General features: G+C 54.1%; 2 protein-coding genes across 5 annotated transcripts; one reads left to right on the top strand and one right to left on the bottom strand.

Moving 5' to 3' along the window:
- The first annotated feature begins 91 nt into the window (after positions 1–91).
- On the top strand, positions 92–8256 carry LOC127059618 (interleukin-22 receptor subunit alpha-1-like). 4 transcript variants are annotated; one of them, XM_050974487.1, is made up of 8 exons: positions 92–2432; positions 2848–2968; positions 3739–3911; positions 5542–5720; positions 6147–6300; positions 6576–6703; positions 7033–7200; positions 7450–8256. In XM_050974487.1, the coding sequence occupies exons 1-8, from the start codon at positions 2378–2380 to the stop codon at positions 7822–7824; spliced, it is 1353 nt and encodes a 450-aa protein (XP_050830444.1). In that variant the 5' UTR covers positions 92–2377; the 3' UTR covers positions 7825–8256. The 4 variants fall into 4 exon arrangements, with proteins under 4 accessions (XP_050830444.1, XP_050830442.1, XP_050830443.1 ...); XM_050974485.1 differs by having other exon boundaries at positions 92–2022; positions 2262–2432; positions 7033–8256; XM_050974486.1 differs by having other exon boundaries at positions 3739–3860; positions 7033–8256.
- Positions 8257–14451: 6195 nt separating this feature from the next.
- LOC103816300 (chloride intracellular channel protein 2) lies at positions 14452–23372 on the bottom strand. The gene is made up of 6 exons (XM_009090246.4): positions 22963–23372; positions 18367–18476; positions 17815–17940; positions 16734–16840; positions 16169–16350; positions 14452–16035 (listed from the first exon to the last, which is right to left on the bottom strand). The coding sequence occupies exons 1-6, from the start codon at positions 23017–23019 to the stop codon at positions 15874–15876; spliced, it is 744 nt and encodes a 247-aa protein (XP_009088494.1). The 5' UTR covers positions 23020–23372; the 3' UTR covers positions 14452–15873.
- Between the last annotated feature and the right edge of the window lie 1320 nt (positions 23373–24692).

A 24692-nucleotide genomic window follows, 5' to 3' on the forward strand; every position in this document is an offset into this window, starting at 1 on the left:
GCCCCATCTCTACCAGGGATGTGTCAGGGTTACCCAACACTGCTGGCCATTGAAGTGGTGCAGGGACAACAGTGGAGATGCTGGCATTGACCTCCGGGGTGGCTCTTGGCCATAGGGCTCTTGTTTTGGAATGCTCAGGCCAACGGTGACTGCTGGGCTCTGGGCAGAGTTGAATGGTGCTTATAAGCCCCACAATGCAGCCGTCAATGGCTCTGTTAGTCTTGCAATGGTTGTGCAGTTCTTGGGAAGCTCAAGTTCAGCTGTGTTTTGTCCCAGGGGGCTGCCAGAGGCCTGGAGCTCTTGAGGTGGTGCAGAGCCATGTGCAGGTAGGTCCCTCATGGTCTCCAGGGCAAAATGAGGGGCCCCAGCCCTCTGTTTGTCTTGGCAAGGATAAAACCTGCTACTGGTTTTGCTGGGATGTCCTGGCCTGTGTCTGCCCTGCCACATGTCACCCCTGGCCTGAGCACTTGCTCCTTTCCATCCCCAAGCCACTGGTGGTCTGTGCAGGGGTACTGCAGGATGCTGGGATGGCGTGGTGGGACAGGCTGTGCCTCAGCTCTGGTGTGCAGAGGGCACTGCTGAGCACCCATGCCCAGCTGGGATGTTGCTATTGAGGAAGCAAGGAAGGAAAAAAACCAAACCCTGGCTCAGCAAAGGAGGTACAAACCACCCAAGTCAAATCACTCCTCCCAGCGTGGTGGCACACGCAACACGAACTGTTCCCCATCTGGAGGAAGCCTGGCAGCTGAGCAGACCGTGGTAACACTTCCAGTGAACACTCAGAGCCAAATGTGAGGTTGCTGAGATGAGGGTGTTATGTTTAACAGTGTGGTTGGTGAGGCGGGTTTTTGATACAGCAGTTGGGCAGAGAGGAGATGCTGGATCAAGGCTGGGGGGAGTGCTGGTGCTTCAGGGTAGTGTGACCATGGCAGAAGGGGAACGGATGTGCTGGGGTTCAGAGGGGGGCTGGGGACTGGCCTGCAGTCACCCTCAATGCTTCAGGGAAGCATTGCCTCCCTTGTACTGCCTTCTGCAGTGAGAGCAGCCCTGTCCCTGCCTGCACAGACAGCTGGTCCTAGGGTCTCTATCACTTCCCCAGCTCTGTGCCTCCATAAGCCCCAGGAACAATCCCGGAGGCTCTTTCTCCCTCTGGACAGAAATACTGCCTCCTTCAGTGGGCTCTGGTGCAAGGCCAGGAGGGTTCTTGCTGTTCTCAGGGTGGGGGGAATCCCTAGGCCGACTGCCTGTGCTTCGGCTCTGGTGTTTCAGAGGTCTCACCTCAGTCCTCACCCACAGTTTGCAGCTGCATGTCCTTGCTTGTTGACTGTTCCTCCTTGTCTCAAGCTCTTAATCCTGCAAGGGACAGAGAAAACGTGGGGACAATGTTTTGTACCCACGTGCTGAGGTGGTTGCGCTTGTAACAGTGAAAAGAAATGGGAAGAGTGAGAAGCAGTGACAGTGGTAAGCCAGCCCCACTGGTGTCCCATCTGGTCAGGGGTACTCCCACCCCTCTGCCTTGGGAGGTGGCCATGAACTCCCCACCTTCATGGGGGAATGTGTCCCCACAACCACAAGGTTGGTGTTGGTAGCCTCAAAGCCCTTGTATGTCTGCTCCAGAAGAGGAAGGTTACCTCCATGACCGGCAGGAGCAGGGCAAGATTCCTGGTGGCTGAATGGTGGGGCAAGGCCAAGGTAAGAAGGGACTGGCCATGTGCAGCTGCCCAGCCAGACCAGCCTCTGCTATGGTTCACAGTCTGAGGTCTCTGCTTACAGCCCAAGGAGGTCCCTCATTGTGCCCCATTTTGCCCTGTGGGTGATGCCCTCCCCATACCAGGGAGTCTGTGGGATGGCTGTGGGTGTCCTGGCAGTGGTGTCACAGGTTGTCCCAGTGTGAGTCATGCCCAGAGCTGCGCTGAGTCACCTCCCCAGTGGCGTGAGCATCAGGTGAGGAGCTGAGGAGCTTTCTCAGACCCACATCCTGGTGACAAAGGCACTGTGGCTTCTCACCACGGGGTGCCAGAGGTGGGTGCAACAGAAGACTGCTGCACACGTGCATAGTGCCATAGAAGTGTAGCAGCTGCCCACTGTCCCTGTGGGTCCACTTACCACCACAGCCCTGAGGGTACCTGCCCTGCTGCACCCCCAGAGTGCAGCAGGACTCCTGCCCTCCATAGTGGACACCTCTGTGCCACAGTAGGCATGTGAACTCCATGGGGCAGTGTCACTGGCTGAAGCTTCTGTTTTTAATTTTTTAATCCCAGGTCCCAGCAGCCCATCATGTCTGTGGGTGGCAGAACAGCTCCAGCACACCTACCCATTTCCATGGCCCCTGGCACAGCTGCGTAGTGCTGGGGCAGATGGATGGACTGTGGTCAGGATGAGCCCTGCCCTGCGCCTGCTGCTGTCCCTGGCCAGCTGCTCCCTGCTCCAGGGTAAGCCAGTGCTGAAGTTGTCACCAGAGTCTGGGGGTGGGGGGGTGGGGGGTGGGCAGGCGGGCGGGCGGGCCTGGCTGCAGGGCAGGAGGAGGCACAGGGGCACCTCTCAGACCTGCTGAAGGTATCTGTGAAGAGGAGAGGCCCAAGTGGTCATCAAGGAATGATGAGAAAGAAGACCCCCGGGTCAGCAGCAGCTGTGTCAGGGTGTTGTCTCTCCCATTTTGTCAGCTGTGTCTCTGCTTTGGCAGAAGCATGGAGAGGATGTTCTCAGCATGCAACCAATTGTGGGGGTACAGGTGCTGAGCACCTGCTTTGAAGTCAGTGTTTGCCCATGTCAGGATGAAGCTGGGGAGCCTGTGCTACAAGGGGACCATGCAGGACACTGCTTCATACCCCTCTGCTTCTTCCCCAGGGATGCTACTGAGGCCACGGCATGTCAGGCTGGAGGCAAAGAACTTCCATGTCTGGCTGCACTGGGAGCCAGATCCCAGCTCACCCAGCTCTGCCACCTATGAGGTGGAGTGGAGGAACAGGTAGGTGGGGAGGAGGGGGTGAAGAGGTCTGGTCCTCTTACACCCTGGCAGAGGCTGCTGGGGACCCCTGGCAGCCAGAGGACTGTTGTCTGGCAGTAAATGCCACAGGGTAACAGAGCAGTGGAGTTGGCAGGGATTGGCTTGCCCTACCCCTGCACTTGCAAGGTCAGCTCAGGGGTGTGTCCTGGTGGGTTTTGAACATCTTCAGGGCAACATCCCCGGTCAGCTTGGTCCCTTTCCTGGTCACCATCCCAGTAACAAAGGGATTGCTTTTGGACTGAGGTTTTGGATTTGTTTTTTTTCCCATTATGCTAAATGGGATTTCCTGTATTTCAACTTATGTCCACTGCCTATTGTATTTTTGCTGGGTACCACTGAGAGGAAGGCTCTATCTTCTTCTTGTGTTGATAAGACCCCCCCCACCCAAAGTCACCTTTCTCTGAGGCTCAAGCTGTCACCACTTGCTCAGTTTCCCTCGTAGCACAGAGCCTCAACAGCCTCAACTCCTTGGTGGGTTCTCCCTGCCACGGCTGCATGTTTTCTCATTGTGGAAAGCACAGGTCAGGGCATAGTGCCAGATGCCATCTGTCCCCAGGAGGGAGTGAACTTGCTGGTGACCCCCCTCCTCACACATCCCAGGCATGCTGCTGGCTGATGTCTGGGCCTTCCTGCACTGTCCAGCTGGGCAGGATGGTGGTGGCTGGGCATCCCTCCCTTTGGGCTGGCAAGATGCTGAAAAGAAGCAATCCCTGTGTTTTCTCCCTGTGCAGAACCTCGAACTGGACCAAGGCAGGTGCCTATGGGGGGAACAGCAGAAACTCCTGTGTGTGTGAGCTGTATTTTGACAGGATTCATGACACCTACTGGGCACGGGTGAGAGTGGTTGCCGGAGGTGAGCAGTCCGAGTGGGCCAGTTCCAGCGAGCTGCAGCTGTACAGAGACAGTAAGGACTGCGGAGCTTCTCCATTTGGGCTCTTCCTGGGGAGCCGATGGGGAGAGGGGACCTTGGAGAGATCTGATGGGATCCAGTGGGAAAGCATACTAGGATACTGGAGGGAAAAGAGTCAAGAGCCCTAAACAGAGGAAAGGGATGAGGCAGAGCTGCTGGAGGATAGCTGGGTGAAGAGCTAAAGGACAGAGGAGACACAATGAGGTGATTGGTAGGAGGTCCCAGGCCAGCAAGGCACAGTGAGAATTTGGGTCTCTGGGGAATGCAGCGAGATGGGGCAGGAAAGAGGATATGCCTCCAGGCTTGGCTTTTGAGAGGCTCATCTTCCTCCCCTGTCATGGTGTCCTGGGTCAGGGCAGATTTTGGAGAGAACCCCCAAAGGGCTCCTCTAGGAAAGCAGATTCAATTGGCCCCTCCCTCCAACCAGTCTGGGAGGAAAATACCTGCTTGGAGAAAAGTGGAAAAAACCTGTTTATTAAACAATAAAACCTAAACACCATTAAACTTTAAAACTCCTTGCTGGTCCACAAGAGATGACAAATTGAGAAAGTCCCCTCCCTGGGTTGCAGTTCAGCTCATTCAGTCTCTGATCAGTCCCTCCGGTGCTGGGAATGTTGTGGGCCAGGCCCAGCCTGGTGGGCCACAGGTACAAGCTGCTGGTGCTCTGCTGGGTGTTCAGTCCAGAGCAGGTTTAGACAGGTCCAAAGAAAAGGGAAAAAAGAAAAAACCCACAGTCCATGGAACTTCTTTGCCTCAGCTAGCTGAAACTAACTACAAGCAAAGGAGAGCTCTGTCCCGCTGTCTGTCCATCCGCAGATCACACAGTCCAGGAGCGGGAATGTGGAGGAGTGAGTGCAGGGTCTGAAAACAAACTGCACACTTCTTCTCTCCCCCCTTCACTCTCTGGAACAAGTCTTAAAGGTGCAAAACTAATTATTCAGCATAAACAGAACAAGACAACTGGGTATAAAAGCATCATAAAGCCAACGCAGGACACATGGTCTGGGATGAAGCTGGCGGAGGCAGGTGCAGGCAGGGGCAGACCCTCCGGTAATCCATTTATCCTGACTATTGTGTTTGCCTGGTGTGGGAATGTGCCTCTTCTCAGTCACAGACTGGCTGTTCTGTCCAAAAAAACTAGCAGTCTCTTGGAGCTAGAAAATTTTCAGGACCCTCCTGTGACCTCTATCAGATGGGTTATTGCAATAAACAAAATCTGTAAGATAATGGATTCTACACTGGTGGTTTGTGTTCCCTTATTCATTCCCTCTGCATCCAACTGACGTGGAAGTGGGTGCATTCAGTTAGAAAGTGATTGCTGGCTTTGGCAATCTCCAGGCCCTGGTGGATGGCTCAGGGGTGAAGGTCTCAGCAGAGGGAGCCGGTGGTGCCATAGGTCTGTCTGTCTGAAGAGGAGGCAGAAGCAGTGCTAGCTGTCATGAAGATGTGGTGGCTGCCATTCCTAGAACTGGTTTCAGAGCACCAAGTGCCATCAGGCAAGACCCGAGGAGCTTCTGTGCTCTGAGAGGGGAATGTCAGACAGAAAAATATAATTTCTAGAGAAACAAGATGTCTGCCTTCCTTTGAAGACTCTAATTTTTGATTTTTTTCCCCTTCCCTACAGCAATTGTTGGCCCCCCCAAGTTGTCCTGGCTACTCCAGGACCAAATCCTCAGTGTAAACATCATCATACCACCCACTCCCTACCAGAGAAGAACTGGTTCCTACAAGCCGGTCAACCGAGTGCTGCTGAAACTGTGGTATTGGCTGCACCTGTACGAGGGGGACCTACTTGTCCAGCAGGTATGTGTGGTAGCTGGGCAGGGCCCAGAGGTGCAGAGCTTGCACAAGCTTTCCTGGTGCAGCAAAGCCACCATCTCAGGTTGTAGTGGTGTGGGGGTGCCTGTGCTGCAGTCCTGCCCACACCTCGCTGCACATACAGGTGTCAGGTGCTGTGCACCCCCAGTCTGGGGCTCAGCAAGGCAGGAGACCACTTCCCTCCCCTGGGTAAGAAGAACTGGACTGGTTCTGTTCAGATGAAAGGTGATGCCACAGGTGTCCGGAGATGCTCTGGGACCTGAACACCTCCTGGGGCAAAGAACTGAGTGTTAAAGGTGCCTGGGAGGAGGGACCATGGGGCAAGTGGGATGTTGAGGCTGCACAGAGCAGTGGAGCCATGCAAAAACCCCATCTCCAGCTTCTGTGGCCACCTGTTACATCTGCTTTCAGGTGCCCTGCAAACAGAGCAGGAGGGAAGTGCCTTGCACCTTTGGGCACCTGAAGCCCAGCACACAGTACTGTGTCCGGACGGTGGCTGCAGACATTGCCAGAGAGCGGAGCCAGGAGGCTGAGCAGTGCCTGGTGACTCCAGCAGGCCCTTCAGGTGGGAGGACTCTCACCAACTCAGCTGGCATCTCAGATCCTGCTCACAGCACAAACCTGTGTGGAGGTGTGAATACCTCACCCCCAGCCACTGTGGTCAGGGTTGTGGCCCAGTGCTGCCCAGTGGGGACCTCTCATGGAGATGCTTTCTTGTGATCTGCCTTGGGCTTGCCTCCTGAAATGTCCCAGCATGACACAGATGGGAAACACTGACAGAGGGTGGGGTGGGAGGGATGTGTTTGAGTGACCCCTCAGCCTGCTGCGATGTCCTGGCAGGCTTTCCATGGGTCCTTGCTGTGCTGAGTACCTTCTTCCTGCTGCTGCTACTAAGTGTGGCCGGGATCTGCTTCATGCAGCTGCGTGTCTTTCCCAATCCTCCGGAGACCTGCCTCCCAAAAGCACTGGTGAGTGACGATCCTCCTCCAGCCTCCACCTGGTGTGTAGCCATAGCCAAGCCAGGGTTCCCTGCATTTGCAAGAGTTCAGCACCTCCTTTCCTCCAACTCTCACATCACCAAGCCCATTTTGGTACCCATGTGCCTCCCCTGCCGTCTGAACCACTGTCCCCCAAGAAGAAGGTACTGGTGGAGGGCATTGGCCAGCCATGGGGCACAGCAAAGGATGGGGTCTCAGGCAGTGCAGCCCTTGGTGTTCAGCACAGTTTGTCACAATCCCCTAGCTGGCAGGACTTTAGCCAGCTGAGGCTGACTATGTCACTGCTTTTGTCCTTGTAGGCTCTCCAGAACAGCGAGCTGAGTATGGCCATGCAGGTGCTTCCACTCCAGCTTGAGGAGGACCCACTGGCCCTGCTCCTGCAGACTGTGCTCCCCTCCCACGGGCCACCCACAGCTGTGCAGGCATCAGCCACGGTCCCACAGCTCCTGCAAGGCCTTGTCCAGGATGTGAGTAGTGGCTACTGTGCCAATGGGTTTGGCCCAAACTGCACTGAGGGAAGGGACCCATCCTGCACCCACAGTCAGCTGGGGCACGCCTTAGGTTCTCAGGTCCCCTCACAGCTGGAGAAGGATGGGGAGGCAGGTGATGGGGATGATTTGCCAGAGCAGCTGGTGCTAGTGGGACTGGCTGGACGCAGCTACATAGGTGATGGGGACAGCCAGATACCTAAAACATGGCTCCCCCTGCACCTTCAGCTTTATTCTAAATGCCAGTGCCCAGTCCTGGGAGCAGGCAGCCACCTTCCTCTACCCGTGCCAAGCAGAAGCTGCAACCAGGAGTACCTGCAGGAGAGTCTGGGCACGGCTGGGCACTGGATCCGGCTCAGCTCCGTGAGGCTCCTGCCCAGTGCGGAGGCAGAGGGAGGGCAGCGCCTCCGTGCTCCCCAGCCCCTGCGTGGCGGCTGGACTGAACTAGAACAAGACGACAGGACCGCGCAGCGAGGCTGCCTGGAGCAGGCAGAGTCGTGTCTGTGCAGCCCCTACCAGCTGCCCTCCTCGCCCTGCAGCGTCCCTGGGGCAGTTCCCTTCCCCGGCTACGAGCCCCGTGCCCCGCCTGGCAGCGAGCCTTAGCGAGCGGGGCCGCCTCCAGCACCCAGCACAGCCAGGGCGCCTCCCCGAGCTCCCCGGCCGGGACGGCTGTCTGTCTGCCCTAACCTGCTGGGGCAGGGCTGGGGATGGGACCGGGGCAGACTCCAAGGGCAGGCACAGACACGTTCCGAGCACGGCCGCCGAGGATCCGCCGAGCACGGGCAGGATCCAGAGCTTTCCTCTGGGGATTTGGTGCTCTTGAGACACAGCATAAGGAGCATGGATCAACGTTGAACCCCAAAACTTCTTATCTAGAGATCTGTCTGTATGTGTGCATTTATGGTACTAATTAGTATCTATACTAATGTAACACTTATATATACATATATATTTATAAATCTCTTTAATGAAAAAATGTTGGGGTTTTTACTTCTGTGGAAATGTTGATTCTGTGCTGGAGTTGTTTTTAAATATCACTAATTTATTCTAGAAAACTGGCTTCTCTATTCATTGTTTCTGTGTTGCAGACCCAGCACGACCCTTCCCTGTGCAGCAATCAGGAAAGGCACGGGGTAAACTTGGGGTTTTCCAGGCAGAAAACTGCACCCACAATCTCTGTCTTGCTCTCCTGTGGGAAAAGACTGGTTTTTAGCACCATGGGATACATTTATTATTCCTCTTCTGACACTGGGGTGATTTATGGCTGAGAAGCCCTGCCCTGCGGTTCTCCCTCAGGATGTGTTTTGAGGCTGTGCCTGAAGCCACAGAGGCCAGGGAAAACCTCCTTGTACTGTGTCACAGGCTGGCATCAGTGGAGTCAAAATGCAGTGACAAATCCAGGCTCTTGGACTCACAAAAATTACTCTGGATCTGGGAACAGGTGAGAAACTGGTGTCTAGTGTCCAGGCAGCTGGTGGAGGGGATGGAGGTACAGTGCTGCCAGCCTTAGGGAGCCTTTGGGGCTGTGCTGGGCCATGTTCCAGCCCTGTGAGTCACTCCTGACACCCCAGCCATGTTCCATCCCTGCCACGTACTGCAGGCTGACTCCTGTAGCCCACAAGGGTCCATGAGGTCCACGTGCAGTTTAGGGAGGACCCCATACCAGATGCGCAAAGGAGGCCACGACTATGGGAAGATCATGACTGGAGCAAGCTCCTGACAGGCAGGACCTGTGGCCCCATGGAGAGAGGAGCCCAAGCTGAAACAGATTTGCTAAAGGGAATTGGACCTTGTAGGGAGAGCGACAGAGCAGCTTTGGGGTGTGTCTGGCATCTGGCCCAGGTCAATCTTTCACAGTTGATGTGAGGACATGTCATGTATTGAAGAAATTAAGCTGAATTAACACACACACACACAAAAAAAAGAGACAGTCCCAAAAGCTGTTTGAGGAACACATGTATTACCCATATGCTTTTTTCTACCTATGAAGTTGATGTCCAGTTGCCATCTCCTTCTCACAGTCTCTGATCTGCCTCAAAGTCATGGTGAAGCCCTACAAGCCTGCAGCCCTGTTTGATCAATTGCCTCATCCCCATAGCCCACAGGGTCTCCAACCCCATGTCACTCTGGAAGGTCACTGCATAGTCCCAGGCAAGGCAACTCTTAGCAGGAGCATCCGTCAGAGCTGCTGTTTGTGCCACAGGCTCATGGCAGGAGCCACATCCCAAGCAGGAGCTTGTCCAGGCCCAGCAGCGTCCATCATGTTGCTCCAGCCCAGTCCTGGATGGTTTGCCAGGACATTGGAGCACTGCAATGAGACCAGACTGGCTCCCACAGCTGCTGTGTTGTCTCTGATCACAGCTGGCTGTGTCTCTGCAGGTCTGAAGAGGACCAGCTCTTTCCTGAGTCTGTGCCTGAACAAGGGTGCTGGAGTCCCCATGGATGATATAGGCAGTCACTCACTGGAATCAGGGGCTTGCCCTGGCCCAGGATTGGTTGGACAGCTGGAATGTTCCCACTCTTATAAAAGAGTTCTTCATGGGGAGTGGAAAAAGACAGAAGGGTTGAGACATTTCAAGATGCCATCAGCAGCTGAAGTTTCCAAGTAGATGCAAGAGAGGGTTTCTGCTTTGCCTCAGATGTGTGAGTAGCATGTGGATTTCTGAAGAATCACAGAGAGAAAGTGCAACATTCACTGTGGGGTGAGGTCCCAGCATGTCCCAGGAGAGACCTATCACCACTATGGGCAGTGTGGGGCCTGGGTGGAGTGTCTGAACTAGATCCCACTTTGGTCTACCTGGTGGGTTGCTATGTGCTGAACAGGACTGGACTGTGCTGGAGGATGGACCTGGGTCAGGGGTAAGCCCCCAGCCCCAGACAAGATGACAGCCCCAGGCAGGTCTGCACAGGACCCTGGACCATCCCTCCATCACCACTGCAGCCTCAGTCCCGTGCATACAGCAGGGTCCTCCATCAGCATTCCATGCTCCCTCTGCAGCCTGGAAAGGGCTGAGCCCGCGACTGGCCCTCAGGCACCCAGCCTACCCTACAGCACCATCATCTTGGAGGTCAGATGCCATCTCTGGAGCTGGCCTCAGGCCCACAGCACAGTGCTGTGCCTGCAGCTACTGCTGTGGGGGCTGGTGAAAGCTCTGACTCACCACCATCTATCCCCTGTTCCTGCCTTCTCTCTGTGGTGTTTTCAGATTCTGCTGGTGCCAGATCAAAGCAACAAGAGAGATGCTGCTGCAAACAGCTCTTTATTAGAAACAGTGGGTTTAGGACTGTGCAAGAGCGTATTTCTTATTACTAATTCTCAGAGAGCTGCCAGTCTATGAAAATGATGTACAGTGGAAAATTGCTCTTTGCGGGCTAATAGGGCTTTCACAGTCATTGAGTGGGAACCACTGTACCTGACAACCATGAGAGATGTGGTGGCCCTTGAAATGATGGGGGAAAATCAAGCCCTTCTATTTTGTGGGCTGGCAGTACCCAGGACCATCCCCATTAGCCTTTGAAAACCATGGGAGGCAGAGTTGCAAATAGCAAGGTCTGTTCTGACCCTGTGCCCACACTGCTCTGTCTGCTTTCTCTCCTGCCTGTCACTGCAGCTGCCCTGCCACCTCTCTGGGACAGCCCAGAGCCACCCCAAATCCTCACAGCCGCCTCAAGTACTGTCCAGCACATCTGTATATATGGCAAAGACCTGGGACCTCACTAAGGCCCTGTCACTCATCCTCCCTGTGCAAGTTGCCTTTGTGATAGGTCTGTAGCTCTAGGCAGGTTCCTGAAAAAGCACAGAGCAGCTGGACCCCATCCTTCAGCCCCGAAAGGCTTTGTGGGCTGACAGGTCTGAGCTGCAACATCCAGACCACTGACTCCTGCTGCACCTTCCTCTCAGTGGTCTTAGCTGCTTGCCTTGGTCGGGAAGCCGAGCAGGATGTGGGTGGGGACTGTGAGAGCCCCAAAAGCTGGAGCCTGAGTGTGGTGTGTTCAGAGGATATGCATCAAGAGGGCTGCAGAGCTGACAGGATGCATAGAAGTGAATTTGGTGGCTCAGCCCTGTGAGGTTTCTCTCCAGGCAGGAGCTTTCCTGCAGTTTAGTGGATTGGAACCCAAGCAGGGTGATTGGGACGTTCAGGTCACCCCAGAAGACTGTAGGGCAAAACTGGTCCTTCTTCATGTGCTGGTCTGGGTGTGCCCTCACCTGGGGATGCATGGCAAGTGTCTGCACTCAGAAGGTGCCAAGGGCACCCTGACAGACTCATATACCATCTAGCTTGGTCACCAGGTTCCCTTACTCTGCAGGACAACCTCCCCTGAGTTGTCCTCACCTCTCACCACTGCTCTGCTCAGGGTCTGTGACACACAGCCAGTTCCTGCGCTTCCCATCCTTCAGATGCCCAGGAATAAGGGATTTCTGGTCCTGCAGCCTATGGGATTGGCAGCTCAGCTTAACACTTCCCCACTTCCTGGCACTGCTCCAGTAGCTCTCTGTCCCCTAGGGTCATTCATGCCCCTGGTGACAGACAGGACCAGCAAGCTGCCCTCTGAGTTGGGTGCATATTGGCTCATGATGCACACTGAGTTTTGTTGGGCAGGGGGAGGGGGGGTGGGGGGGGCTGGGTGTGCTTACTCCTCATGGCACCATAGCAAATGGCATGAGCCTATCTCCAGAATTTTTCATTCTGTAACATAAAACCTGGCAGGATTCTGATTTTTTTCCATCCTCTATTTTCCAGAGGATGGAAAACAGGCTAGATAAATATTTTTGTTTGGAGAAAAGTCCCAGCTGGGTGGCATGCCCACTTGAAATGGATGGTAGATTCATCTCAGCTGTTTCCCAGTTGTATCCATGCCTGACAGATGGGGACTGGCAAACAGAGGTAACCAATGATCTCTGGATAATGCACCTTCAAGCACTCCATGAGAAATGAGAGTCTCTGTTTTGTGGTCAGCAGGGTCACAGTCAGCCTCATGATTAAACAAAAGAGGCTCAGGCTGCTCATCACCCTGTCCTGTCTTCCTCAAGAAAGTCCCAGTGTGATGTCCCATCCCATAAGATGAGACGACACAATAGACTGAGAAACATGGATCTCATGCCAAGACTTCAGAGGGACTTTCCATGTGGCACCTATGAAGCAAGCACTGTTTAACCTGTCTGAGCCCCAGCCTCGGTGCAGGTAGGGAAAGGCACAGAACAAGTTGCCCTGTCTCCTCTCCTCCATGAATAACACCTCAGGATTTTAAGCTCTTCAAAGTTTAAAATCTTCTTCTGCCTGTCAGCCACTTCCCCACTGCCCCCAGGAAATGTGGTGCTCAGTGAGGTAGGGCATGAGCTGCAGTCACAACAAGAAGGGTCTGGTTGAGGTCATTCTAGCTGGATTTCTCTGAATTAAAGCCTTCCAGGGGAAGAGGAGTAATTAGAAGCATTTCCAGTTGGCTGATAGCATGGTAATTTGAAACTGAAGTCGGGTTAAAAAACAAGATCTCTAATGGGAACTGGAAAAACCTAAACACAGGAGAACTAGGCCAGGTCCCAGCTGACACAGCCAGTGCCTGGGAGCTGCCTCTGTGCCTGCAGCTTTGGGAAGAGTGTGCACTGCCTCAGTGCTGTTCTCTCAGAAAAGCCATTTTTCATGACCCTGTCTCATGGATGGTGTTTTGGGATATTGGTGGACTGGTGTTGGGGAAGATGAAACAGGAAAGCCTTACAAATATGATTGCCTGGCAAAAGATTTTAAGAATATAGAAACTATAAGCGAGATTGAAATGAAAGCAAGCTTTGACATCCCTTAGTTACTAAACAACGGGAAAACAATGGTGTGGCCGTATGAAGGTAATCCCCTTTTGATGATACTAGACCCTCTGCAAGCAGGCAGGTCCAAGGGTCTGAGCAGACCCTGCCAGCTTGGCAGAAGGGGTCTGAAGAGTAGTTTTTAGGGCTTAAAATGTAGCACAGTGTGGTAATGTAGTGATTCTTATAGGCTGTATGTAAATGCTATAGGATTTGTGTGTTGTACTAGATTGGTTAGTGAGAATCAGAATATTCAACACAGATGATTTATTGTATTGTAATGGGAACTTCGCACTCTTACTCTTGCTCTCTTACTCTTACTTACTTTTCTATGCTCTTAGCTCTTGCCTTTTACATTATTACCCTCTCATCCTCTCTCTTCTCTCGGGCCTGCTCCGAGCTGCAGCTGGCAGCTCCCAGCAGGGCCCTGTACCCACGCCCTTTGCAATAAACCGCAAGTTCCACGACCTGGCTTCAGAGATCTCTCATCTCCGTCCATCCCGACAGTGCTACCCCCCGTCTCGCCCACAGACCGGCCTCAATCACTGCCTGCCTTTTTTCCAGAGAGCAAGGATGAGTATTTCCCTCTCCAAAACTCCCTGGACCCCAGCACTTGCTCTGAATTGTGCCACTTGTCTTTTGCTGTGGAGCCCAGACTGATCTCCCCAGTCTGCAGGGGCATCCACCCCAGGAGTGTCCTCTGATGACCCCAGCCAAGGAGTCTAGGATTACGTCAGCCACCTGGAGCTCACAGACACATCCTCCAGAAGGAGGAACTGCATGGCCAGCTTCTGGGATGAAGGGGAGAGGCTCCTCCAAATGCCAGCAAGGTCCAATACTGCTCCAGCAAGGAAGCTCTCGGCAGCAGAGGATAAGCCTTGTCACTGGCTGAGTCCTGTCTCCAGGGACCAGAGCATGCACTGAGAATCAGTTTGGGATGCCCAGATGCCCAAAGACTTTGTCACTGCCCTCTTGCTGCCATGAGATGTGAAAGTAGCAGAAGACGTGTGGTATCCCTCAGGGAGGAAGATCATGCAAAAAGAAAGCATGGATCCATGTGTTTTGTCCAAACCTCAGCCTAATGTTCTCCTGATCAACCTCCAAACACCACTGGAGCCAGAGTTAACCTGCCCAGCCTTCCACAGCACTTCCCACTGACACAACGCACCACAGTGAAGAGCAGAGCTTCTGAAAAGCCAGACCTTGTGCTGGTCAGCAAGAAGTGCCAAGTCCTGCCTCCAGGGAGGAACAGCCCCAGGCACCAGGACACAGTGGGCTGACTCTGAGCCAGTGATCCAGGCCAGCACAGACTGCGGCTACAGCTTCACTTCTGCTAAATCTCAGAGGAGTTTCCACTGCAGGAAAGCCCCTGCCACTGCACAGCACCCTCTATGCCAGCAGTGTTCGTGCCTGGCTGACAGCACACCAGAAAAGCATATTAAAATATAGTTTATTGCTATTCTTAGTTTATAAAAAACAACAAACCAAAACCCATTAGTAACAAACCCAGTCCCCAAACCCAGCACTATCTGAGGCAGGCTTACGAGGACACACCTTTAGTGCAAAGAGGAAAGTGGCAGTGAGGGCTGAGGAGGCTCTGCTTGCTTCAGTTCCCACAGAACCCACCATGCCCACTGTACAGTATCCATTTGCCTGGGGCTAGTTAGGGAGGGCTGGCCGAATTCTCAAGGTCTGGTGGGAGTTCTGGGGAAGCTGGAAGTGTCAGAGGGGGAACACATGATGTCATGGCTGTGCAAAGCAGCTTTGACACCTCATGTCACGACACAGGATGTGAAGGCATGCTGAGCCAAGGGGCACTGCCCACACCTTTCCACAGACACAGCACTTTGCCAAACAGCTGCTGTCTGTTCTCCTGGGCTTTCCAGTGTGAAAACTAAACATGTGCCCTACCCTGTGGCTGCTCCTACCCTCAGGTGCTAGACGTGTTGTTGGGAACTAGGGGGTATCGAGCTAGAGCATGGCTGCACCCTCTGCAGGGTTCAGCGAGGCACAGAGACTTCTGAGCTGGGAGAAGCCATGAGGGACCTTGCAGCTAGCAGCACGTGGCCCTGGGTGCTGGCAGTCATGGGAGGGATGCCCTGATCCTCAGCCCGTCATCCTCAGGCCCTTTGCAGGTCCCCTGACCCTTTGTTTCCTCCCATAGCTGGTCCTGGCACTGCTGCACCAGGCATCACCCCCAGCACCCCTCTACCCCCATGTCCTATGGGGAGTCAGACCCATGTCACAGCCCTCAACAGTGAGACAAATTTTTCAATGTGATGAGCTGCCAGGGCAAAGCCTTTCCATATCTTCAGAGGAAGCTGATGTCTTGGAAGAGAGGGCTGTCCAAATGCCAGCCACAGGTGCTGAGCAGGTTGGCAACAGGCAAATGCAAACAGCTCCAGCCCAGGGGAAGCACTGGGATCCCACAACAAGGACAGGGTGGCTGGGACCACACAGGCTGACAGATGGGAATGGGGAGGCTGGGCTGGCCTAGCCATTTGGGGGTGTCATCTCTTGATGAGAAAGCACTACTGCAGGAGGCTAGTCCTCAGCTTTTCCCATGACACATAGTCACAGGCTGTGAGAAACATTTTCGGGGAGTCAGGAGGCAGCTACATCCAGATGGGAGCATGTATACATGTGGTCAGCACTGCTGTTGCCCAGGGGTTGCAGCCAACAGCACAGAAGGAGGAGGCAGTGGCAGGGGCTGTGAAGCAAGGTGCTGTTTCTGAAAGGCAGGAGCTAGCGGTGTTGTAAACCCTCTCCAGCCTCTCCATAGGCTGGTTTTGGTTGTGTCAGAACTGCAGAGTTGGAGGGCTCAGCCAGGGCAATGCTGTCACCCCACCCCATGGCTAGGTCATCTTCCTGGCAATGCTGGCATATGTGTGCTCGATCTCCTCATCTGCAGGACAGGTTTGATTGAACTCATCACAGGCATAGGCGTTGTTGAGGTAACGCCAGACGCCCGTCATGTCCTCTGGGATCTCGAAGTCACGGTACTTTTTGGCTGCAATCTAGAGGAGAGTGAAGGAGGAAGAGGCTGAAACTTCCAAGACCTGGTGGAGACTCACTCTCTGGCTTTGGCAGGGGGACTGTCTGCCCACTCCTCCTGGAGCAGGTGCCTGCCCTGGGGGCCAGTGGCATTACCTTGATGATATGCAGTTTGGGGAGGAGGTTGCAGTCAGCCAGAGTCAGATGGTCTCCATCCAGGAATTTCCTCTTGGAGATGGTGATGTCCTCCACACTATCCTGGTCAATCTCCTCTGGGAGAGGAGTGTTCAGGTAAACATCCAGGCGCTGAAACTCCCGCAGCAGGGCCTTCTCAAAATCTGGGAGGGTGGGAAACCAAGAGTAGTGAGTGTGTGCCCTGGATTCCCAGGCAAGCTTTAGGCTGTGCTGGGCTGCCTGAGCCTCACACAGGTTTTGCAGAAAGGGAAAACACCCTCAGGACCACACCATCGGGACACAGCCTTCACCCTGGCCAGCTCTGTTCCCAGGTGACTACAGCAGCATCACCCTGTGCTCTGCTGTTATCCCTGTGGAAGGAGCAGAGAACTGCCTTCATCCTTCCCCTCTGCCCCTCCACTTCCCAAGGAGAATTCAGTGAGGCAGGTAGCAGGAACCTTAACCCCATGGCAGGATTTGCCAGCACACAAAAGCATTTCTTGTGCTGCAGCATGGTTGATGAGAGTCGAACAACCCCAATCCTTACTGATATTTGCTTCTTTGCGTGCGTTCTTGATGTATGCCGAGAACTTGGCAAAGATGTCACTGCCCACATCAAAGGACTCCTTGTACTTGGGGCTCAGGTGTGGATACCTTAAAAAAACATTTATGTCAGTGCAGGCAGGAATGGAGTGGGGATGGAGCAGGGATACAGCAGTGTCAGTTCCTGGGCCACAGAATCCAGGGCTGGTACTGGAGGATGCAGAGGATGTTCATCTGGCTGTGGGAGAATCAGGATGATATAAATTACTGCAGCTGCCACCCTGTGAGTGTGTCTTCTATCTGGGTGTTTGCCAGGAGACAATCTCAGGGCAGATACTCCACAGTTTGGGAACACTGGTGGCAACAGAACCCCAGAGCAGAGCTCTGCCTTCAGGCAGTTCTGGACCAGCCCAGAGGAGGACACACATTGGCATAGAGGGGTCTCAGGAAGCTAGAAGCTCCCATGACTTCCTCAGGAACTGTCTTCTGTTTGCTGACATGTTCCAGGCTGTGCTGCAAGAGCAGACACGTTCAAGGAGTCAGGTGACAAATGTATTTGAGCTTCCTCTGCAGCAGTGGGGGGCCTGAAGCCACCCAGGGCACGGGGAAGCTGGTTTGAGGGACTCCCCAGTGAGCTCAGGGAAGACCATCCAACCACCCTCTGGCCACCCTCTGCATTGCTGCTGTCAAGCTAGGACATTTGCTTTCATTTCATTTCAACAAGCAAAGGGGTCTCACATTCCCCTCTACCTCAACACCAGCTGCCACAGCCAGTGGCAAACCCACCAGTGCCAGGGTCACTGCAGGGACCTCCCCATGTTCCCCCTCTGCCCCCAGAGCAGGGGTGCAATGGCTGGTGCATTTCCTCCCACTCTTTTCCGTTCCTGGTGTCCACATGCTTGACCCAGCCCCTCAGAATCAAAGGGCCTGCCCTGCAGAGCAGGCTTAAGGGCTGGGGGGGTCATCCACCTGCCTGGGCTACCCTGGGGCACCTCCTGGCACCCTGCCTTGATTCCCCAATCTGCTAAGCCCTGGACAACACTGTGACAGGCCCCAAAATGGGGAAGGAGTGAGTTTGCAGTTACATGGGTGGACCCAGGGTCTGCTCCAGGAACTCTTCAATCTTGATGAAGTCTGTTTTCAGCTCCTTGTTGAACAGCAAGAAGGGTGGGTTGGTGCCCGGTGCCAAATCTTTCAACTCTTCAGGCTTCCTGGAGCAGAGAAAACAAGCTGGCTCAGAGCCTGTAGCACATCTGCCTCCACCAGTCCCCAAGGAAAGTGGCCACAGCAGAGGTGGGGGCTGAGAGGTAGCACAGGACCAGGAACATTCCCAGCTCTGCTGGTTCAGGGAGCTGACAAGTGCTCTCCAGCCTCTGGATCTGCCCAGTAGTGCCTTCAAGTCGTCCCCACATTCCAGCAGGACAGGGAATCCCTGGGCCATGCACATTGGCAGGTGGCCCAAGTCCGTGCTGACCCACACCTGCACCCCAAGTGAGGTGGGCAGTTTGTGGGCAGTGATTGTTCCTGTGCAGTGACACACAGGCTACAGAGCAGGCAGGGGGAAGAAGTGCTGATAGGGAAGCTGAGCAGGGCGTGTCTCACCCCACTGCTGGCCCTCGGCTTCAGTGCCACCTCACCTGGTCATGTCCACCGTGGTGACATTGAACTTGACCCCTTTAAGCCAGAGCACCATGAAGAGGCGCTGGCAGAAGGGGCAGTTTCCAATGTTTTCTCCATCCAGACCAGCCTGCCAGGAAAGCAGAAAAATGAAGATTTAACCCTTACACAGACTGGATGCCTGGACCTGAAGAGCCACTGGGTACAGCAGGCTGCAGGGAGCCCCTCCCGACTCCGGGGGGTGGGGGCTCAGCTGTAGGAGCCACCCTGAGCCAGGGCCCTGAGGGCCACCAAGAGCATACTTGGGATGCAAGGGATCAGATCCTTCCCTGAAATGTGAGATAAAGCCGGGAGGAAGTGGAGAAGGAGGCAGGGAGAGAAGGTGATTGCCAATGGATGGGGAGGAAGGGAGGGTCCACTTGGCCAGGACGCCAGTCTGGAGACAGTGGGAGAGGGAAATGAGCTCATGTTTGCCAGGAAAAGAGCAATTTGTTTTCATGTGCTGGTCATGTCTGCCTCCCATCTCGTGTGTGTTTAACAAACCCAGGCACAATGTGCCCAACCCAAGAGCCAGCCAGCAGCCGGCCCCAGGCTGGGCACAGGAGGGTTGTGCCAAAGAGAATTCGTGCTGGCATCCCACACAGCACTGGGAGGAAACAGAGACGACTGTCAGCTGCTAAAGGAGCCCTTTGCAGCCCCTCTGCATGAGCACAGACACAGGCAGAGTGAAGCACATTTCCTTGCTATGTAGCAGCTGAAAATATCCTTTGCAAAAACGACTGAAACACCCTATGAGGAGTTTGGTAAGAGGATATGGCAGGTTCTCCCATTCACAAAAACTGGCTGAGATGCTGCGGTGAGACAGAAGTTGGGCTGTGGTAAGAGGTAAAATGGCTCACAGGAAACTCAGCTTTAAGAGAATTACTGGGTTCCTTATCTGCATGTGAAGCGTGGTGCTCCAGCTCATGGCCACCCTGCCCTGGCAGGGCGGAGCAGCACAGGTCATGGCAGCCCTGTTACAGAAGGATGCTGTTCCCCTGGAGCAGTGTGGTGGGACAAGCCTTAGTGGGACAGCTCGGCACTATGCCTTGATATCTGATAGTGAGCTGAAGTCCTGAGGCTAAGCAGGAGGATAATGAGATTTAAGAGGATCTGGCAGAGTCAAGTAGCAGCAAAAATGTCCAGGGTGAGCAGCTGGATGTGGCTCCAGAGTTCACACCTCTTTTGGGACCATAAGACAGGATGGCTGAGGAGACAGAGACGTGTGCCTGGTTCTCCTGGGCTGGAGGTAGGCACTACAATTCACCACAGACACCCAAAAACCTGTGGAATCTGGAGTGCACGGCTTCACTGCACTGCAGGAAGAGAACACTGACATCAAACTCACCTTAAGGGGGACTGTAAAAGGATCAAAACAACCTTCCAATACTCCAGGTAGCAAGCTGGAGCAGGGGTTCTGTTTTTTTCCATTATGCCAAGACCTTTTAGTCTTTCCCGAGGAACAAAACTTACTTTTAATAAGTATTTTTTATGTCATGAAATCTGAGGAAGGAAATGGGAACTGAGAAACGCTGATTCCCTAGGATGTGTGCCCGACATTAAAGCTGAAATCTACACATGAGGCCGGTCAGTGTCTATTAATAGCAAATACACCCAGAGGAGCTACAGCTCAGGAACATGCTGTGTCATTAATAGAAATAGGGCTTCTTTGGAAAGGAGTGAAACTGGGTCTCAATCTTCCTTTGAAGGAAGAGAGAACAGCCTCAAGGGCTGCCCATGGGCAAGAGCACAAGGCATCTCTGCTCCCCCTCCCCAGCACCCCTGCCACCTATGACCAAACTACGGCTGTGCTTTGGAGCATCTCCAGAATCAACAGCCCAGCAAGTGCTTTTGTGGCTGCCTAGCATGAGGACCAATGCTTTCCTCCCTGCTCTCCCTGCCAGCTGCACTCTCTTTAACTTCCCTGGCCTCTCACAAGGCAGGGAATGAGAGGGCTTAAATTGTCTTGTTGTCCCCCCAGGAACTGTTGTGCTGAGCCATGGCAGCACACAGCTCTGGTGGACATCAGGACAGTGGTGGGGTGGGCTGGGCTGGGGTGGGCTAGGGGGCATCAGTGAGGAAGGAGTTTCTGTGGCTCAGGCTGCTCTGGGCATAGATTCTGATCACCTGCTTCAGGTTTTTCCATGCTTGTCTGATAGCTTCAGTCTCCAGTCTGAGTTGTTCAGGCTGGTCTTCCTCCTTATCTTTTAAAAATAGAGAGCTGGAGAGTTTTGGACTAAAGTGAAAAGAAAATCAAAATGGCCTCTGCAGGGAGAAAGAATCAGATCCATACCAGGATGCTCAGAGCCAAAACCCTTATCTGGAGGAACTGGAGGAGAGCTTCACCAGTACCCGGGCACTGCTGGGGGAGCATCAGGCTCTGGAAGGGCCTTGCTGGCAAACACTGGCCGTGGAGGGAGCCTCAGGGAACCAGGAGTCCTCAGAGGAGACTTGCAGCCATGTGGCTGCAAGTGGCTAACGCAGAGCAGCATGGAGTGGGGGGAGTCATTGCTCTTCACTTCCTTCCCCAAAGTGCCTCTGCTGCTCCTCCTGATGCAGCAGGAACTGGGCGGGGGCAGGGGGGTAGGGGATGGGGGGGCACAAACTGACATTCCTCAATATTTTACCCATGACAGAGAAACCCAGAGTGGACTAGCACAGAATCTCTAGGAGGCTTTCAGACTTTTAGCCCCCACTTTCTGAGGCATCACTGGGCTGCATAGGGCATTGAAACCCCAAAGCTACTTCACAGTTCCTGTGGTTTCCCCATGTTGAAACAATCTTAAATGCAGTGGGAGGAGGAAATAGCTTTGCCTGCTTGGGGCACTGCTAAATATTCAATCCCCATGGGACCTGCCATGGCTTCTGCAACCACCCTGAGAGCCAAGAAGCAGCTAAATGCCTGGTGGAGCTGCAAAGCAGTCTCCTCCCAGGCAGGGAGAGCCTCCCAGCCTACAAGACGATGCTCGTGCCAGGGATATGGCAGGGTGAGAAACTGCCAGCCCCTTGGGAACCACCCACCCCAACCTCAGGGTAAAGCGGGACTTGCTCTGCACCTGTCCATCCTTACCCTGGTAACTCCAGCATGTGCCAAAGTGAAATTTAGGCAGGATGGCATGCCATGCTGTGCCATGCCATGCCATGCCATGCTGTACCAGTAGGCACTTGTGGAAGCACCAGCTTTCCCCATAATTTACAGCTGCCACTGGTCACAGCAACAGCTGTGTCTGGAGCATTCCCAGCCCGGGGAGGTGCTGAAGGCACAGGAGGGTTCCTGTCAGCAGCTAGAGCCACTGTGTCTTTGGTAAAGCTGGGTCCTGAGTGCTGGGATGGAGAGGAACAGCATCAACTTTTCTGTGAACAGACAAGCCAGGACGGTTTTTTCACACTGAATTACAGCACAGGGAAAGTCCTGACAATGCTGCTGGTTTTCTGTTTCACTTCCCTCTGAAAACCCCCTAGAATGTGCTGCTGCCATTGCAGTCACCTCATGTGTTGTTTTCTTTTCCAGACATCGCAAGGAAAAGTGTAAAGCAGAGAATTCAAGGCAGATTACTTTTACCAAGAATACACTTGTCTAGATCCAGCTCAGAAAAGCTCGATGTCCATCAAGAAGTGCTGTGGCTACAATTTTGGCAAGGGGACTGGGAAGAACTCTCCTGGGAAGGCTCAGATAATCCTTTCTAGCAAGTATGTCTAACTACTACCCAAGGAAGGCCCAACTCAGTGCCTAGAACTGCTGGGTGCCTCTGCCAAGGAAGCTAGTGCCTCTGACCCAGTTCTTTTGGGCACCAAACTGCCACAAGTTGAGAGCAATGAAGCCCTGAGTAGGCTCTGAATGGGCCTGAGTGCCTACAGAGAAACCACCCTTAAAACCTCGATGAGGTAGCACAGAGAGGCATTGCCCCCTACTCATTGTCACTTGACAGTGTGTCCCGTAGCCCCCCTGGCATTGCCGTGGGCAGACACAGTCACCGACCACCAGCTTTGGCTCCTCTCCTTGTGCACCGCCCATGGCCACTGCAGATATTATGAACTTGAGTGTTAAAATGTTCCAAGGAAAGGGTTCAGAAAATTGCTTAACAGAGAAAAACCCAGAAACTGTTTCCAGCCAGTACCCCTCTGTGATGCTGCCCCATCTCGCCCACATGTGGACTCCAGTACCAGTTCCCCAAGCCAGCCATGCTTGTTTCATAACTCTGCTCTCAGAAGAGGCTGAAGTGGCTGCTTCCAGCCCTTCTGTTTGCTGTTCTCAGGTTAGGGCTTGTCTTATCTGGGTTTTGAGACGCATGTGTGTTCCCACTCAATCATGCTGCTGCCAGCAGTGCCACTTCTCTGGGGTGCATAACCATCACAAGACCAAGGCATCTCTCAGTCTGCTGAGTATGACATCCCCCAGTCCCCACACCACTGCATGGCCAACCCGTTTGGGCAACCATTTAGCCAGCCCTTGTGGCGAGTGACACTGAAATTGGTACCCATCTCCAGCCTCACAGAACATGAAGACAGCTGCACCCAGCTGGATCTTGGTGAGGGTGAGCCAAAGAGTCCCTGCCCCCCCCCTCCCCCGGACCCACCTTCACAAACAGCTCGATTTCGGGCTCCCTGGGGGTGTTGTGCTGCTGACTGTCCATTCCAGTAGTGTGGGGACAGACCGCTGGCTGCACGCTGTTGTGGTGAGTCTATCTGTCCCCTGCAGAGCTCTGATGGAGGAAGGCTTTCAGAGGGCTGGTGCCTTGAGCCTCTTGGCTGCTCTTACTCTGCAGAGGGCTGGAGCTCACACTTTCCTTCCTTTTGAAGAAGGAGGAGCAATGGGGTGTGTGCCAAGACCCGCCAGCAAGGGAGGAAGCTGCAGGGCCTCTCAGACATGACTCAGCACAAGTCTATCTGGTCACATTCAGAGTCTATCGCACCCACCCAGGTGCTCCTCCAGTGCCTCTGAGCAGTGGGCTGGCATCCCAAGCAACTCTGGTCCACAGCACTGCTGCTATCTCTTCCCAGCTGGGAGCGGGGCTTTATAGAGGAAGTGTCTTGCTTGTTGCTCCTCCTGCTGGTCCCGTCTTGGCCCTTTGACACTCTCCCATCCTCATGCTGGTGTCCAGTGCCACAGGGCTTCTTTATCATTTTGGGGTGAACCTGGCTGACCTTTTCACTGCCTCCTGCAGCTGCATTATGACAGGCAGCCACCCAGAGGGAAGGTACAGCTCCTCTCCCAGCCCACCCCCCTCGGGAGATCCCTTCGTGGCTTGTCTGAGCACCCCTTGCTGCAAGGAGCTGGAGCTGGGCTGCACAGGGCAAGTGCTCAGGGAAGCTGAGTGGAGCAGTCTGGGCACATGTCACTGACTGTTTGAAGGTGGGGCACAGCCCTTGGATGGGAAGGATTGCAAAATCTTAAACTAAGGCAGGAGATTAAAGATGCTGAAGCATGCCGGGGAGCAGCACATGCCCCTGGCAGCTGCCCAGCTATGTGGTTGTTTGGCAGGATGGTGGGATGCGATGTCTTCAGGGCTGACCTTCAGCAGGGTCCCATTCCTGGAACTGGGCTGTTTTGCAGGAAGGATGAACAGCTCACTTTCCTCCCCAGGATGGGAGGGAACTGTTTGCAGTCAGATCGCCCTGGCTGCAGAGAGAGCAGAAACAGCTTCCCAGCACACACGGGCTAAACTCTTAGGCAAGACCTGTCTTGCACCCCTAGACCACATAGCTGGTACCATTGCACAAAATGGGTATCCCCAATGCTTGACTCAGCTCATCCTCCCAGCTCAGATAAGCTCCAGCTTTCCCCAAATAATCAACCCCCTGATCAGACAGCAATCTCCCTCAAGGCAATTAGGATGGGAAATTATTTTGCAGACCCCTGGAGGAGACTCCCCAACAAAGATGTTTCCCCTGGTCCTGCTACACAGCCCAGAGTGGTACTAACACTGGGGGTTGCAGGGGGTGGGCAATTTTTTTCTGCCCCATCAAAACTTTGGGAGAATTTGGAACCCTATTCAATGGGACAGGACACTCTGACTCATACTCCCATAATCAAGAGGTATGTATTGATGACACTGTGAGTGCCCCCCAGGGCCATGGCATTACCCTCATCACAAGTTCAACACTCACCACCCAGCTCCTGCTGTGCACCCCAGGTGAGGTGTGCCAGTACCCACTGCTGCTACAGCCTCCCCAGCTACGCCTGCCTGGGCAAAGCTAAGCCTCTGAGAGCTGTGATGGCTCCTGGCACTGCCAGCTGCTGCGGTCTCTGCTGATCTCAGCCGGGAGAAGAGCCAGCAGCTCCAGACCATGGCTTTTCCCTCCAGCT

Source organism: Serinus canaria, chromosome 4A, assembly GCF_022539315.1.
Source record: "Serinus canaria isolate serCan28SL12 chromosome 4A, serCan2020, whole genome shotgun sequence".
Taxonomy (NCBI): Eukaryota; Metazoa; Chordata; class Aves; order Passeriformes; family Fringillidae; genus Serinus; species Serinus canaria.

Bases quoted from the DNA above. Each gene is read 5' to 3' on its own strand.
- LOC127059618 (XM_050974485.1), top strand. From the start codon at position 2,378: ATGAGCCCTGCCCTGCGCCTGCTGCTGTCCCTGGCCAGCTGCTCCCTG. The intron at 3,912-5,541 runs GTAAGGACTGCG...CCTTCCCTACAG, and splicing joins GCTGCAGCTGTACAGAGACA to CAATTGTTGGCCCCCCCAAG. The intron at 6,301-6,575 runs GTGGGAGGACTC...ATGTCCTGGCAG, and splicing joins GACTCCAGCAGGCCCTTCAG to GCTTTCCATGGGTCCTTGCT.
- LOC103816300 (XM_009090246.4), bottom strand. From the start codon at position 23,019: ATGGACAGTCAGCAGCACAACACCCCCAGGGAGCCCGAAATCGAGCTG. The intron at 16,351-16,733 runs GTAAGGATTGGG...CCACCCTCCCAG, and splicing joins ACGCAAAGAAGCAAATATCA to ATTTTGAGAAGGCCCTGCTG. The intron at 16,036-16,168 runs GTAATGCCACTG...ACTCTCCTCTAG, and splicing joins CCAAACTGCATATCATCAAG to ATTGCAGCCAAAAAGTACCG.